General features: G+C 42.7%; 1 protein-coding gene across 5 annotated transcripts in view; it reads left to right on the top strand.

The window, feature by feature from the left end:
- The window catches only part of Ptpn13 (protein tyrosine phosphatase non-receptor type 13), a 176,488-nt gene that overhangs the window by 89,428 nt on the left and 74,892 nt on the right, over positions 1-12,168 (top strand). For all 5 annotated transcript variants that reach the window (XM_036200765.1, XM_036200763.1, XM_036200767.1 and 2 more), the window contains exons 9-14: positions 344-434; positions 6,113-6,332; positions 8,311-8,385; positions 8,503-8,677; positions 9,519-9,672; positions 11,347-11,485. In XM_036200765.1, the coding sequence (XP_036056658.1) occupies positions 344-434; positions 6,113-6,332; positions 8,311-8,385; positions 8,503-8,677; positions 9,519-9,672; positions 11,347-11,485 (854 nt within the window). The remainder of the gene's footprint in view (positions 1-343; positions 435-6,112; positions 6,333-8,310; positions 8,386-8,502; positions 8,678-9,518; positions 9,673-11,346; positions 11,486-12,168) is intronic.

Below are 12,168 nucleotides of genomic sequence, written 5' to 3'. Positions count from 1 at the left end.
TAGCCAGGCATGGTGGAACACACCTTTAATCCCAGAATTTGGGAGGCAGAGGCAGACAGATCTCTGTGAGTTCAAGGCCAGCCTGGTCTACATTACAAGTTCAAGGATGGCCAGGGTTACGTAGAGAAACCCTGTCTCAAAAAGAAACGAGAAAACGAACAATAATAGTAACAACAACACAGCTGATGTGACTTAACCTCAAAAGAACTTCATGGCTTATTATTGATCCCATGGTTGTGATTCATACGAGTTCTCTTATTTCTACTAAGTGCTTGCATTTTCGATAAGGTTGCTCTCATCTTTGAAGAACTTATAGCATTGTTCTATTTTTATTCACAATTAGTGAGAAGAAGTGAAGCGTCAAGGAGGTTTGAGTCCAGCAGTGGTCTCTCTGGAGTGGAAGAAGCTGGTCAGGGCCAGTCACAGAGACCAAGGTATGCTTTGGGAAGCACTAATTTCTAGTCACAGTGCTTGGTTTTGGTTCTCTTTAATTACAGTTGGCACTTGACTTTTTAAATTGCCGGTACAAATAGATAGAATGATCATGAAGGTTAAAAGTCTGAAAACAGTGAACCTTTATTTCTAAAATGTAAATAGTAGTTATCTGTACTTTGGAGGACTGGGGCAGCTCAGGTATTCAGTGCGAATTGGTTGAGTGAATAATTAGATTACCACTCTGTAAACTATTATATAAAAAGTTAATTATTCTCTCACGAGTTGGCTTGAAGAGGTTCTCTGCCATATTTCTAAAGCCCATTTGAGCCACTCTGTAGTGTCAGCTTCATACTGACAAATTTATACCTTCATACCTGGCAAATTTCTTATGAGATGTCACTATTTGCGTGTGCCAGATCTAGGGTAATTGTGTTATAGTTGTGTCTACTTTGTTTTGTTTAAACTGAAAGAATTTTCAAACAAGTAGTTAATGTATTGATATGTATCACTGTCATGTGTACGCAGTTGCCTTTCATGAAGACAGAATGCTGATTTCAGATTTGTAACATGACACTTGAGGTTCAAAGTTGGCCTGAAAGTGTATTTCCAAAGCATGAAAATGCCTTAAACTCACTCACTGTTTACTTCAGATACTTCTAAGAGAATCATCTGGAAAATTTCAAATATTTGTCCTTAGCTAATGACTATGTTAGAGAATGTCCTTACCTGTAAACTATTAATAGACCAAGTAATCCTAGCTGTGTGGTTAACAGTTATTTATTGCTTAGAGTTAAGGTAATTAAGCTCATGTACTAAAAAAAGTTACTCCTTAATCAATGTCCCAGGGTTTTTTTTCCTTCGTTTCTTATAAATACCTGTAGTATTTTTCTCTATAAGAATAATTTTCTACTTACATAGTGCTACTTTCTTATGATGAATACTCTGGTTATTTCGGAACAAGTGTTAGGCAAATGTAGATCTACACTTAGTATTACACATTTTCTCAATGAAGCCAAGGCATTGGGATGAACAGTAAGAACCCAGTGTTAAACAACATTACACTCATGTTGAATTGAGGGAGAATTTTTATTTTAGAATTTCCTCCTCTATGTCTGATTTAGAAAAATTATGAATAGTTAATATCTCTTTTTAGCCTCCGCAAAAGAAGAAATAGAAGTAAAACTAGAAAAACCATTGAGATTGCATGTTAGCACTGATTTCAGTCTGTTACTTAAGGATGCATTCCTACAAAAGAATTATGGCATCTTGGGAACTTTATCTGTTTTCTTAATAAAGAATGTCAAAAGCATGAGTCATGAGAGACTTAATTTTGACCCTCTAGGTTTTAGTAAGGAAATATTGGCATTAAGGCCACCTAAACTTGCCAGTCCATGTTTTAAGGGTGAGCTGGTTTTGGGGACACCAATCCTCTGTAGTGTTCACAGCAACTAAGAAGAATCAGGGAGAGACGTCTGGGATGTGCTAATAGCTCAGGGTGCACGTGTGTTGTCACATGGAGATTGCTGAGCGTCACTTAACAAGTTCCATCATTTCCTGCCCACAGGAATACACATGACTGGAATACTGTCAGAATCCCTTGTGAGGCGCAGGCTTTCCTGGGTAGAGGCCAGGGTTTCCGATGGCTCCCTTCTACACCAGCACATGGCCACGAGCCCCTGAGCTGTGCTTCAGGCAGCACTGGATTTGTACATGTTGTATGCTTCCTTAGGAGAATTTCCATCCCCTTTAGCTAGAATGAAATGGCAAAACAACCCCAGAGAGCTGCTGATGTCTATTATGGGGTGGGGAAGACACTAACAGGAAACAGTGAGTCAGACATAGCAGAATGAGCGATTTCTGAATTCTGAGCTATCAAGTGTCTTTTGATGACTAAAATGATACTCAACGCTGCTTCCAAAGAGTGTCTCATAATCTTTTCATGTGATAGCTTTTGGAGTGACATTACACCTCATGTCTTTCCCCACCTCTGTGCCTCCCTGCTGCTGGTGTGACTCTCCTTCTGAGTATATTAACAAACAGCTTGTTCCCCTGAGTACATTAGCAGACAGTATATATACTGGATCTCCAGCAATGCAGTAATTTTTAGATTTGGAGCTTGTTTTTGTTTTTTACATCTCAAATGTAAAAATATAAAATGTTTATGAAACATTTTATGTCTGTATTGGAAGAGATAAGTCGTCTTTGCTGCTGAGATTAGTTCTAGTTAATGAAAATGCACTATTTGAGTTAAAATGCATAGACTCAAGTTCTTACTACTCTTGACTCCAGGTGAAGGTAAGCTGTAGGACCATATTCACTCAGCACCTGCTGGACCCCCACCACGTAGATAATTTGAGGTACCAGAGACAGCTGAGAACAGCACCCAGAAACAACTCCCCCAAGAGATTACCTAGAGATGGGAGCTAGCCAGCAGACCATTGTAGCAGGCGATCAGAATGTGGTTTCTGCGTCCTGCCTTTGTGGGTGGTGTGACCAGAGCAGCTGTCCCTCCAGGGGTGACACCGAGCATGAAACTGAAGTGAAAGAGCAATCATTGCAGAAGTCCGTGTGAGGGTGTTCAAGTGCAAAGGGGCTGAAGTCGGGCAGGGTTCTGGGCAGTTCTGGGTCAACTCAGCACATGCCAGAGTCTTCCGAGAGGTGAGAACCTCAGTTAAGAAAATGCCTCCAGCCAGGCAGTGGTGGTCCACACGCCTTTATCCCAGCATTCAGGAGGCAGAGGCAGGAGGATCTCTGTGAGTTCAAGGCCAGCCTGGGCTACAGCGCTAGATCCAGGACAGGCAGGACTGTTAGACAGAGAACCCTGTCTCTGGAGGAGAAAGGGAGAAGAAAATACCTCCACAAGACTAGCTGCAGGCAAGCATGGAGGACATTCCTGATTAGTGATCAATGAGGAGGCCTAGTTCGTGTTTGGTGGTGCTCTCCCTGGCCTTGTGCTCCTAGGCTCTATAAGAAAGCAGGTTGAGCAAGCTAAGCCAGTAGGCACACCCCCTTGTGGCCTCTGCATCAGCTTCTGCCTCCAGGTTCCTGTCCTGTTTGAGTTCCTGTCCTGATTTCCTTCAGTGATGGACTATGATGTGGAAGTTCAAGCCAAATAAACCCTTTCCTGGGGTTGGGGATTTAGCTCAGTGATAGAGCGCTTGCCTAGCAAGCACAAGGCCCGGGGTTCAATCCTCAACTCAGAAACAAACAAACAAACAAAAAAAACCCCTTTCTTTGCAGCAACAGTAACCCTAACTATGACAGGGAGACATGTCATCTTACTATAACAGTAAAAAAGCAGTCTGGCTACAACAGAGTGAGTGAAGGATTCTGTACACAAGCAGTGGTGACCAAATGGTCAGGGCCCCGATTCGGGGAGGTCACAGATGCTCAGGGAAAGACTTCAGGTTTAAGGGAAGCCATGGATGACTAAAAGCATGAAAAGTCAAGATGTAGCCTAACATCACAATCACCGATTCAGAAAGTAGATAATGCAGACAGTGCATTAGTGTTGGAGGAGAGTCAGATGTGGCTGTCTTACAGGTTGTGCTTTCAACATGTGATGCATAATTAGATTTGCAGTTAATAAGGAAGAAATATGAATGATTCTTAAGTTGTTTCCTGAACAACTGGTAAATGATGGCAAGATTATAGACATAAGGACGAAAGTAAAGTGGCTTTGCTTTAGAAGTACCAAGCTAAAGGTGTACATTAACATCCAAGTAGGGCGCTTATGTTGCTTTTCCTTTCCGTGAAAGAGTAAGGGAAAGTCAGCCTTTGAGAGGAGGAGGAGAGTGTATTGAAAAGAGTTTTAAAAAGACAAGACAGACAGTGCTGAAGGAGGGTCCAGGGAGCACTGGACCAGGCAGCCTGGCTCTGCAGTTGGACGGTTGACGAGGTCACATGCAAAGGCGTGATTACACTGGCGCTGGGCTTAGGTGCAAACAAGGTCGGGCAAGAGGAGAGGAGTCACAGAAGTGACCGTGCTGGGAGCCAGTCAGTGAATGGTCTGGGCAAGGAGATTAGAGCACAGTAGACACAACAAGATTATTTAAATATGGGAGAATAGGAGCAGGGATTGGGGGGCTACATGGTTGCCTGCTGAGGGGGTCAGAATGGCAGAAGACAGCCAGGATCCAGGCGTCACAACCATGAGTGATGACAAGAGTTGAGGTAGGAAGAAGGAGAACAAAGCTGAGCAGACACTCAGACCCTCCATTAGTGAAGGGGAGCAGCCAGTCCAATGGTGAGTGCCCAGAACCCAGCAGCCAGCCGCTGTCATTCCATCTCATGTACTTAGGGGAGCGGGTCTGTTTGAAAAGGAGTCCATAGGTCTGGAAGCTGAAGTAAGAATAAGCAGATGGGTTGAGGAGACAGCTCAGTGGGCAAGGCATCTGCAGTGCAAGCACAGGGACCTGAGTTTGATCCCAGGAACCTCTAACAAGCCAGGTGTGGCACGCTCTTGGATCTCAGCTCTGGGTAGGCGGAGACAGGTGGATCCATAGGGCTCACTGGTCAGCCAGTCCTCTTGAGAAACCTTGGCTCAAAAAACAAGATGGGCAGCTCCCAAGGAACAATACCTGAGGTTGACCTTTGACCTTCACCCACATGTACTCACACATGAAAATACACACAAGAAGTAAACAGAATTTCATTGACCTTCAGGGCATAGGTCCATAGGAATAAAACAGCCCCTGTCTGAGAGAACCACAGGGGAAACAATTCTTCAGGGGATGCTGGAGTGTTCCTAGAGGTGTCAAGGTACAGGTCTACCCTTTGGGACAGAATTATAGTAATACATGAAAATACAACAAAACAGGATGTAGACTAGAACGCCACTAACGGAGAGCACTCTGACCCTAGACATAGAGGACTCCCTCAGATCAGTGTCCAGTTCCCCAAGGCTCTGGTCACCAGCTGAGTGTCTCGGCCTCTGTTCTTCCTGCAGACCAGCCATTAATCAGGGGTCCCTCCAGCCTTCCTGGTCTGACGCTCAGCTAAAGTGGACTAGGGGCTTTTATGGAAGCTTTATTCCATAGCATGACTGATTATTAACTCTGTCTCCAGTCAAGTGCGGGGTTGAAAGTTCTAGGAAGGTTTCTCTTTCTGGGTCAGCCCTACTCTAGAAGCTATGAACCTTTCTTCACTACAACAGAGTACCATGTTTTCCAGAAAATGCCAAGGAGTTTAAGAGCTCAGTCTGGAAACCTTAAGTGTGTGTTTTTCTTTTCTTCTTAAGGAGATGTGACAGGAACAAGATTCTCTAGTCACCTTTTCTCAGGAAGTTACAAAATCACAATAATTTTATCAGGAATAGAACATATAGCAAATCTATAATATTTATAAGAGATTTCATACATCGTTTCTCTCACTGTGCCACACCATGTAATACCAACTCAGGTCCAGTTCCTAGCACTTACATTAGATAGTTCATAAGTTCCTCTAATTCCAGTCTGAGGAGAGCTAGCACTCTTGGTCCCCTCAGACACTTGTACACATGTGGTGTACATAAACTCACACAAGCACACAAATACATACATTAATTAAAAATAATAAGCCTTTATAAACAAGTGAATGTTTACATTCATGATACTTTACTTGACATGGAGTTTCCTACATTAACCCTGAAACGTGCTTTCTCGGCAGCCTTTATGTTCTTCTCTTTTCTCTATATTAGACAATATGAAACATCCCTTGATGGCAACTTCATCAATCAGGAGATGATGCTAAAGCGACAAGAAGAGGAGATGATGCAGCTGCAAGCCAGGATGGCTCTCCGACAGTCTCGGTTGAGTCTGTATCCAGGGGACACGATCAAAGCTTCCATGCTTGACATCTCTAGAGATCCACTAAGAGAAATTGCTCTGGAGACAGCCATGACCCAGAGAAAACTGAGGGTAAGCCTCGTCCCAGGCCAGTGTCCAGATTTGCTCTTTGAGGACTGTTAGCCAGAGCACTTTGAAAACACGCATTAGGTTTTCCTCAGTGGTGTAGTTACAGATAAACTGTCCATGATGACAATAACCTCTCACTCATGCTCCTGTGGGTCACAAAGAACAGATTCCTTTAAAAAGATCTGAAAGGAGAAGGAACACTAGTTCGGACGAAGGAGGGGGTTGGGGGAGGGGGAACAGAGAGAGGGTAATAGAGTGTGCTTATGGCCAAAATACATTATATACATGTATGGATGTCATGATGAAACCCATTGTTATATAATTAATATATGCTTATAGAAAGTTGCTATAGATATACTAAAGACCACTGTAGGTGAAATTGGGACTCTACATTAGTTCTCATTAGGGTCAAACATCTTGTCTGATATTAGAGTCAGTATTTAGCTGCTTACATTATTTCATTTTCAAAATAGCATTAGGTGGATTTAGAGTGTCTTAACTGTACTTTTGTGACTTACATGTATACCTACTCATGGTCGTTCATGCCTATAATCTCTACACTCAAGAGACTGAGGCAGAAGGATCATGACTTTGAGATTTACCTGGATGACATAACAATTCCATGGCCAACCTGGGCTACATAGCAAGATCATAGAAAATGTATGTGTATTCCCAGGCATGGTTTCATTTCTTGGTAGTCTCAGCTACTCAGGAGGTTGAAACAAGGCCATTGTCCAGCAGTTTGAAACCAGTATGGGGAGCATAGCAAACCCATCTCAGGAGAAATATTTTTAAAAAACAAAAACACAAATAACATATGCATCATCCTTGAGAGCAACTGATTTTATTCAATGTAACAGGGAGTTACTATTTAATAGTAAGACATTCATTCACTAGCCCGTAAACCAAGAGATGAACTACAGAGTTCAAAGTTAGTTCAAAAATACATGAATGTTTTTAAGTGCATTCTATCTCTCTGCTCAGCCATTCTCAGAATTTTGGCATTGATTGCCTCTTTGGTAAAAGTCTATCATCATCATCATCCTTCTCCTCATCATTTTATGTTTGGGTGTGTTACTTGCATATATGTCTGTGCACTGCATGTAAGTCTGGTGCCTGCAGAGGACAAAATAGTACATCAAATCTGGAGCTAGAGGTTATGAGCTGCCATGTGAGTTCAGGGACCTGAGCTGCAGTCCTCCCAAAGAGCAGTCTGAGCTCCCGACTGCTGAGCTGTCTCTGCAGCCCGACAGAGATTCTCCTTTGCAGTCTAGAAGATTGTATTAATGTCGGACCTCGGGTCCTCCCACTGCACTATTCAGGGCAGGAAGGAGCAGTGCTGCATCTCACAGTTTGAAGCGGGAGGGGATGGCTTTTTTATTTGTAATATTTTCCTTTAAATACTAGACCTTTAATATAGTTTTATAAACAAACATTGAACTTAGGCTTCCTTCTCAAGAAGTATTGTAAACATTTCATTGCCCAGACTTTTTATATGTGGAATTAATTTCTGAGACACTGTACAATACCAAAGTTTTTAGATTGACAGTGAAATACAACTAAATGTATTATAAGTTAAATGGAAGAAATTGAATGAAATTTTACCAGTTAATTATTCTAACCAAATGTGTCAAATGAAGTGATAAGCCGGATGTCATACAATATACTTTGGGCTTCAAATGTGATATTCTTTCTGTACAAGCATGAAGGGCGCACACATGTACAGACCTTTTTCATAAGCCTTAGTTTCAGACCCCCAAATGAATATGTACACAAGTAGTAGTGCATATACCATAAAAACTTTGTATAAAGCATTTTCCATTCCTGTTCTAACCGAAACCCAATGTACTCCACTGAAAGTTTCTACATTTGTTATGTAGCACCTCGTTCTAATGTATGATTTTTTTATTCTTGCACCATTTTCCTTTTAAAGAAAGACCTAGGATAAAGAGTAAAAATAATTTATTTATGTGACTTGCAGAATTTCTTTGGCCCTGAGTTTGTGAAGATGACAATTGAGCCATTTATTTCTTTGGATTTGCCACGATCTATCCTTGTAAGTAGTAAAGCTGTTAGTGTCCCTTTTAGAAAATAAGTTGAATGGTTCTCTAAAAGCAAGTCTAAATGTTACAATGCTTCTTTTAGTAAATACCATCATTTTTCTCAATTGTAGAATAAAAAGGGGAAGAATGAGGACCACCGGAGAAAAGTGAACATAATGCTCCTAAGTGGGCAGAGACTCGAGCTCACCTGTGACACCAAAACCGTGTGCAAAGACGTCTTCGATATGGTGGTGGCTCATGTTGGCTTGGTGGAGCATCATTTATTTGCGCTAGCTGCCCTCAAAGGTGACTGCATGCTTTAATTCGGAGTTCAGAAGAGAAAGGTGCCATCAAGATGACTTCCTGCACCTATCGTGCTGAGCTTCATTTGGGGAAAGAGTCATTAAATAAATTAAACAGGCCGGTCGGCATTGAGAGACAGAAGGGAGTTAGGGGCTTGGCCCAGTTTCATTCATTGTGTTTGTGAGGCTCCTTCTGTGTCTGTGGAGAGTTTTTCCAGTGCTTGTGCCTGAATAATAAAAAATTCATTCTGTAGACTCGCCCATTAAGTATGCAACTAGTACTTTTTTGATCCCGGTTTATAGTTAAGCAAGTGGCTCCAGGGGTGGAAAAAGCTAGTACCTAGCTCTAGGACTTCCTTACTCACCTCCCTCTGGACTAACCAGGTAATGTCTATTTTGAGACAGAATTTCTGTTTATTTCTTAAACATCTATACAAGTCAGATTTGTGGAATAACTATTCTATTAGTAAATAATGGCTAATATTTATGGACAAACTGTGCTCTAATACCTACCTTCCAGCATGTTTCATATCCATTTTGTCATTGGATTTTTATAACAACCCAATAATGCAGGAACCACCATTATCCTGATCTTTCAGATAGGAAAATTGATGTCTGAGGTGGAAGAGTAATTTACCCACACAGGCAGTAAGCAGAGTGACCAGGAGCCAAGTCCAGGTCTGTCTGGTTTAGCCCTGGTGTGAGAAGCCCTGGTGCACACAGAATCCAGCTGTATGCAGTACCCAGAGCCCCACTGTGCTTCTGACAGTCAGTTGAGCAGAAATGCAGACATCAGAGGAAATAAAACTTGGTGCTTTCTGAATGCCTTTCTCCTTCTGTTTCAGAGAATGAATATTTCTTTGTTGATCCTGACTTAAAATTAACCAAAGTGGCCCCAGAGGGATGGAAAGAAGAACCAAAGAAAAAGGGCAAAGCCGCTGTTGAGTTCACTTTGTTTTTCCGGATCAAATTTTTCATGGATGATGTTAGTTTGATACAGTGAGTGCACAAGGGTTTCTTTCTTGCTCTTCCTGGCCCTACTCTGTTGACCTCTTTAACCTGCTGGCACTGGACCCCTCGATAGAGGTCCACGACAATTTCTTCTTCATTCCAAAGAGACACAGTGGTCCCTCCTTATCCATGGTTTGCTGCCACTGTTTCAGTTGCTGGGGCTCATTCATGACCAGAAATATTGCGTGGAAAATTACATCATCAGAGTTTTCATTACTTTTAAGTTAGGTATCGTTCTGAGTGTTTTGATGAGATCCTAAGGCATGAGTTGTCCCTTCATCCTGTGTACCCATGCCTTGCACACCTCCTGTGTACCTGTGCCCTGTGCACACCTCCTGTGTACCCATGCCCTGTGCACACCTCCTGTGTACCCATGCCATGCACACCTTCTGCCTATGAGCTGCTCAACGGCATCTTGTTATCAGATTAGCTGTGGTAGCATTGCAGTGCTTGTACTCATGTAACCACTATTCATTGATCGTTCCAAAGTATGAGAGTGGTGATTGGCAGCTCTGGCAGGCCAAGGGAGTTGTACAGTGCTTCTTGTAAGTGAGCAGATAAAACTTCTTGACTTCATAAGGAAACAAAATACTGTGAGACTGCTAACCTCTCTGTCACCTGTGCTTAATCTCTTACTGCACCTAATTGCAAGTTACCCTTTATCCTGTTTAAGTACATTTAGGAAAGTACAACGTGCAGGGTCTGAGACTTCTCATAGCTTCTGGCTTCCATACAGCACATGGAATGTATTCCTACAAAGGAAGGGCAATGTCAATATTGCCCTTAAATGATTTCTTTCTTTTTTATTATTATTTTTATTGAAAAACAACAATAAATTCCAATCACACTTTTCCACTCCCCAGCTCATCCCAGATCTTCTCTACCAACTCAACTCCATACCCCTTTTCTCTATAAAAAAAAAAAAAGAAGCAAACAAAAGAGAGAGAAACAGAAAATAAAATATACAAGCAAATGACCAATAAAAAAAAAAAATTCCAAAAAAGCAAACTGAGACAAAAATCTACAAAAAATACCATTGATTTGGTTTTGTGTTGGCCATCTACTCTGGAGCAAAAGGGCCCACTCTGAACTATGGTTACTATATCCAGAGACTCCACTGGAGAAAGTCAACTCTTCCGGTGCAAGCCAAGATCATTTGCAAATAGTTCCTTAGTTAGTGGTGGGAACCTGTGTCTACTCCCCCATGTCATCACTTGGACCCTGTCTGGTTTGAACCTGTGCAGGCCTTATACACACTCCCAGTGTTTGTGAGTTCATATGTGCACCAGTCCTGTTGTGTATGTACGACACCATTTCCATGGAGTCCTCCATCTTAGGATCTTTCCACCTCCTTTCCACAAAGCTCCCTGAGCCTGGAAGGGGGGTTGCTGAAAATACCCCGTTTAGGACTGAGTGCTCCAACGTCTCACTCTCTGCACATTGACCATCTGCGGGTCTCCATGTTAGTTCCCATCTGCTTCGAGAGGAAGCTTCTCTGATGATGGATGAGTGAGGACGGCCCATCTCACAGTTCCTTGAAGGCCTTAGAAAAGCTTAATGATAATCTTAGTTAGAAGTGTTGGAAACTGTGCCTGTAATGAGAATCATCCCCAGGTTCAACCTCAGAAGTCAAGGTGTCCGTGTGCCTCTGTGTTTTCCCAGACACACCCTAACGTGCCATCAGTACTACCTTCAGCTGCGGAAAGACGTTCTGGAGGAGCGGGTGCACTGTGATGACGAGACGGCCCTGCTGCTCGCATCCCTGGCGCTCCAGGCGGAGTATGGAGATTACCAACCAGAGGTAGGACTGCTTTTCCCTTCTGAGAGCCATTTGGTATTGGCAGTTTTGTTTCTTTTCTATATGTGTTTGAGTTTGCTTTCCTCTGTTGGAGAATCAACCAGGGCATGCTGGACAAGCATTTCCCACTGAGTTACATCCACAGCTTTTTTATTGTACTTATTCTTAGCAAAATCATGGTTGATGTCATGATTTTTCTTTTAAACTCCTTTGGTTCCTCAAAGTACCCTGGCTCACCACACATACCACCCCCATCCCATACTTTGACTGTGTACACTCACATAGTGTGAGGTTTATTTCTCTTTTTGAAACTGTCTTATTTTGGACTTAGGACTATCTAGCTCCAAGCCCTCCTTCCCCTGTGTTCTGAGCAGTAAAGGAGGCGGCTTAGTAAAGGAGGTATAGGTCAAGCATGGAGGACTCTGCCTTCCACACAGGTCCACACAGTGCCAGGCTGGGAACCTTGCAGAGGTCACTGTATGGCAAACTGTTCAAAGCTTCATGTTCCTAAGTGAAAGAGACCTAAGAGAAAGCAGGAGACCAGAGCCCACCACCTTAGCAGCACCCTGTTACTGCATTACCCCTCAGCTGTCTCGACAGAAGACCCTCAAGCATCTCCTGAAACTTGCCCATCAGTCCAGCTGTTCTGCCCCCCTGAGGAGGAGAGCTGCATTCGGCAGAGTGAG

The sequence above is a fragment of the Onychomys torridus genome, chromosome 10 (genome assembly GCF_903995425.1).
Source record: "Onychomys torridus chromosome 10, mOncTor1.1, whole genome shotgun sequence".
Lineage (NCBI taxonomy): Eukaryota > Metazoa > Chordata > Mammalia > Rodentia > Cricetidae > Onychomys > Onychomys torridus.
Note: the sequence above shows the minus strand (reverse complement) of the source record. Positions and strands in the feature narration are given on the sequence as shown.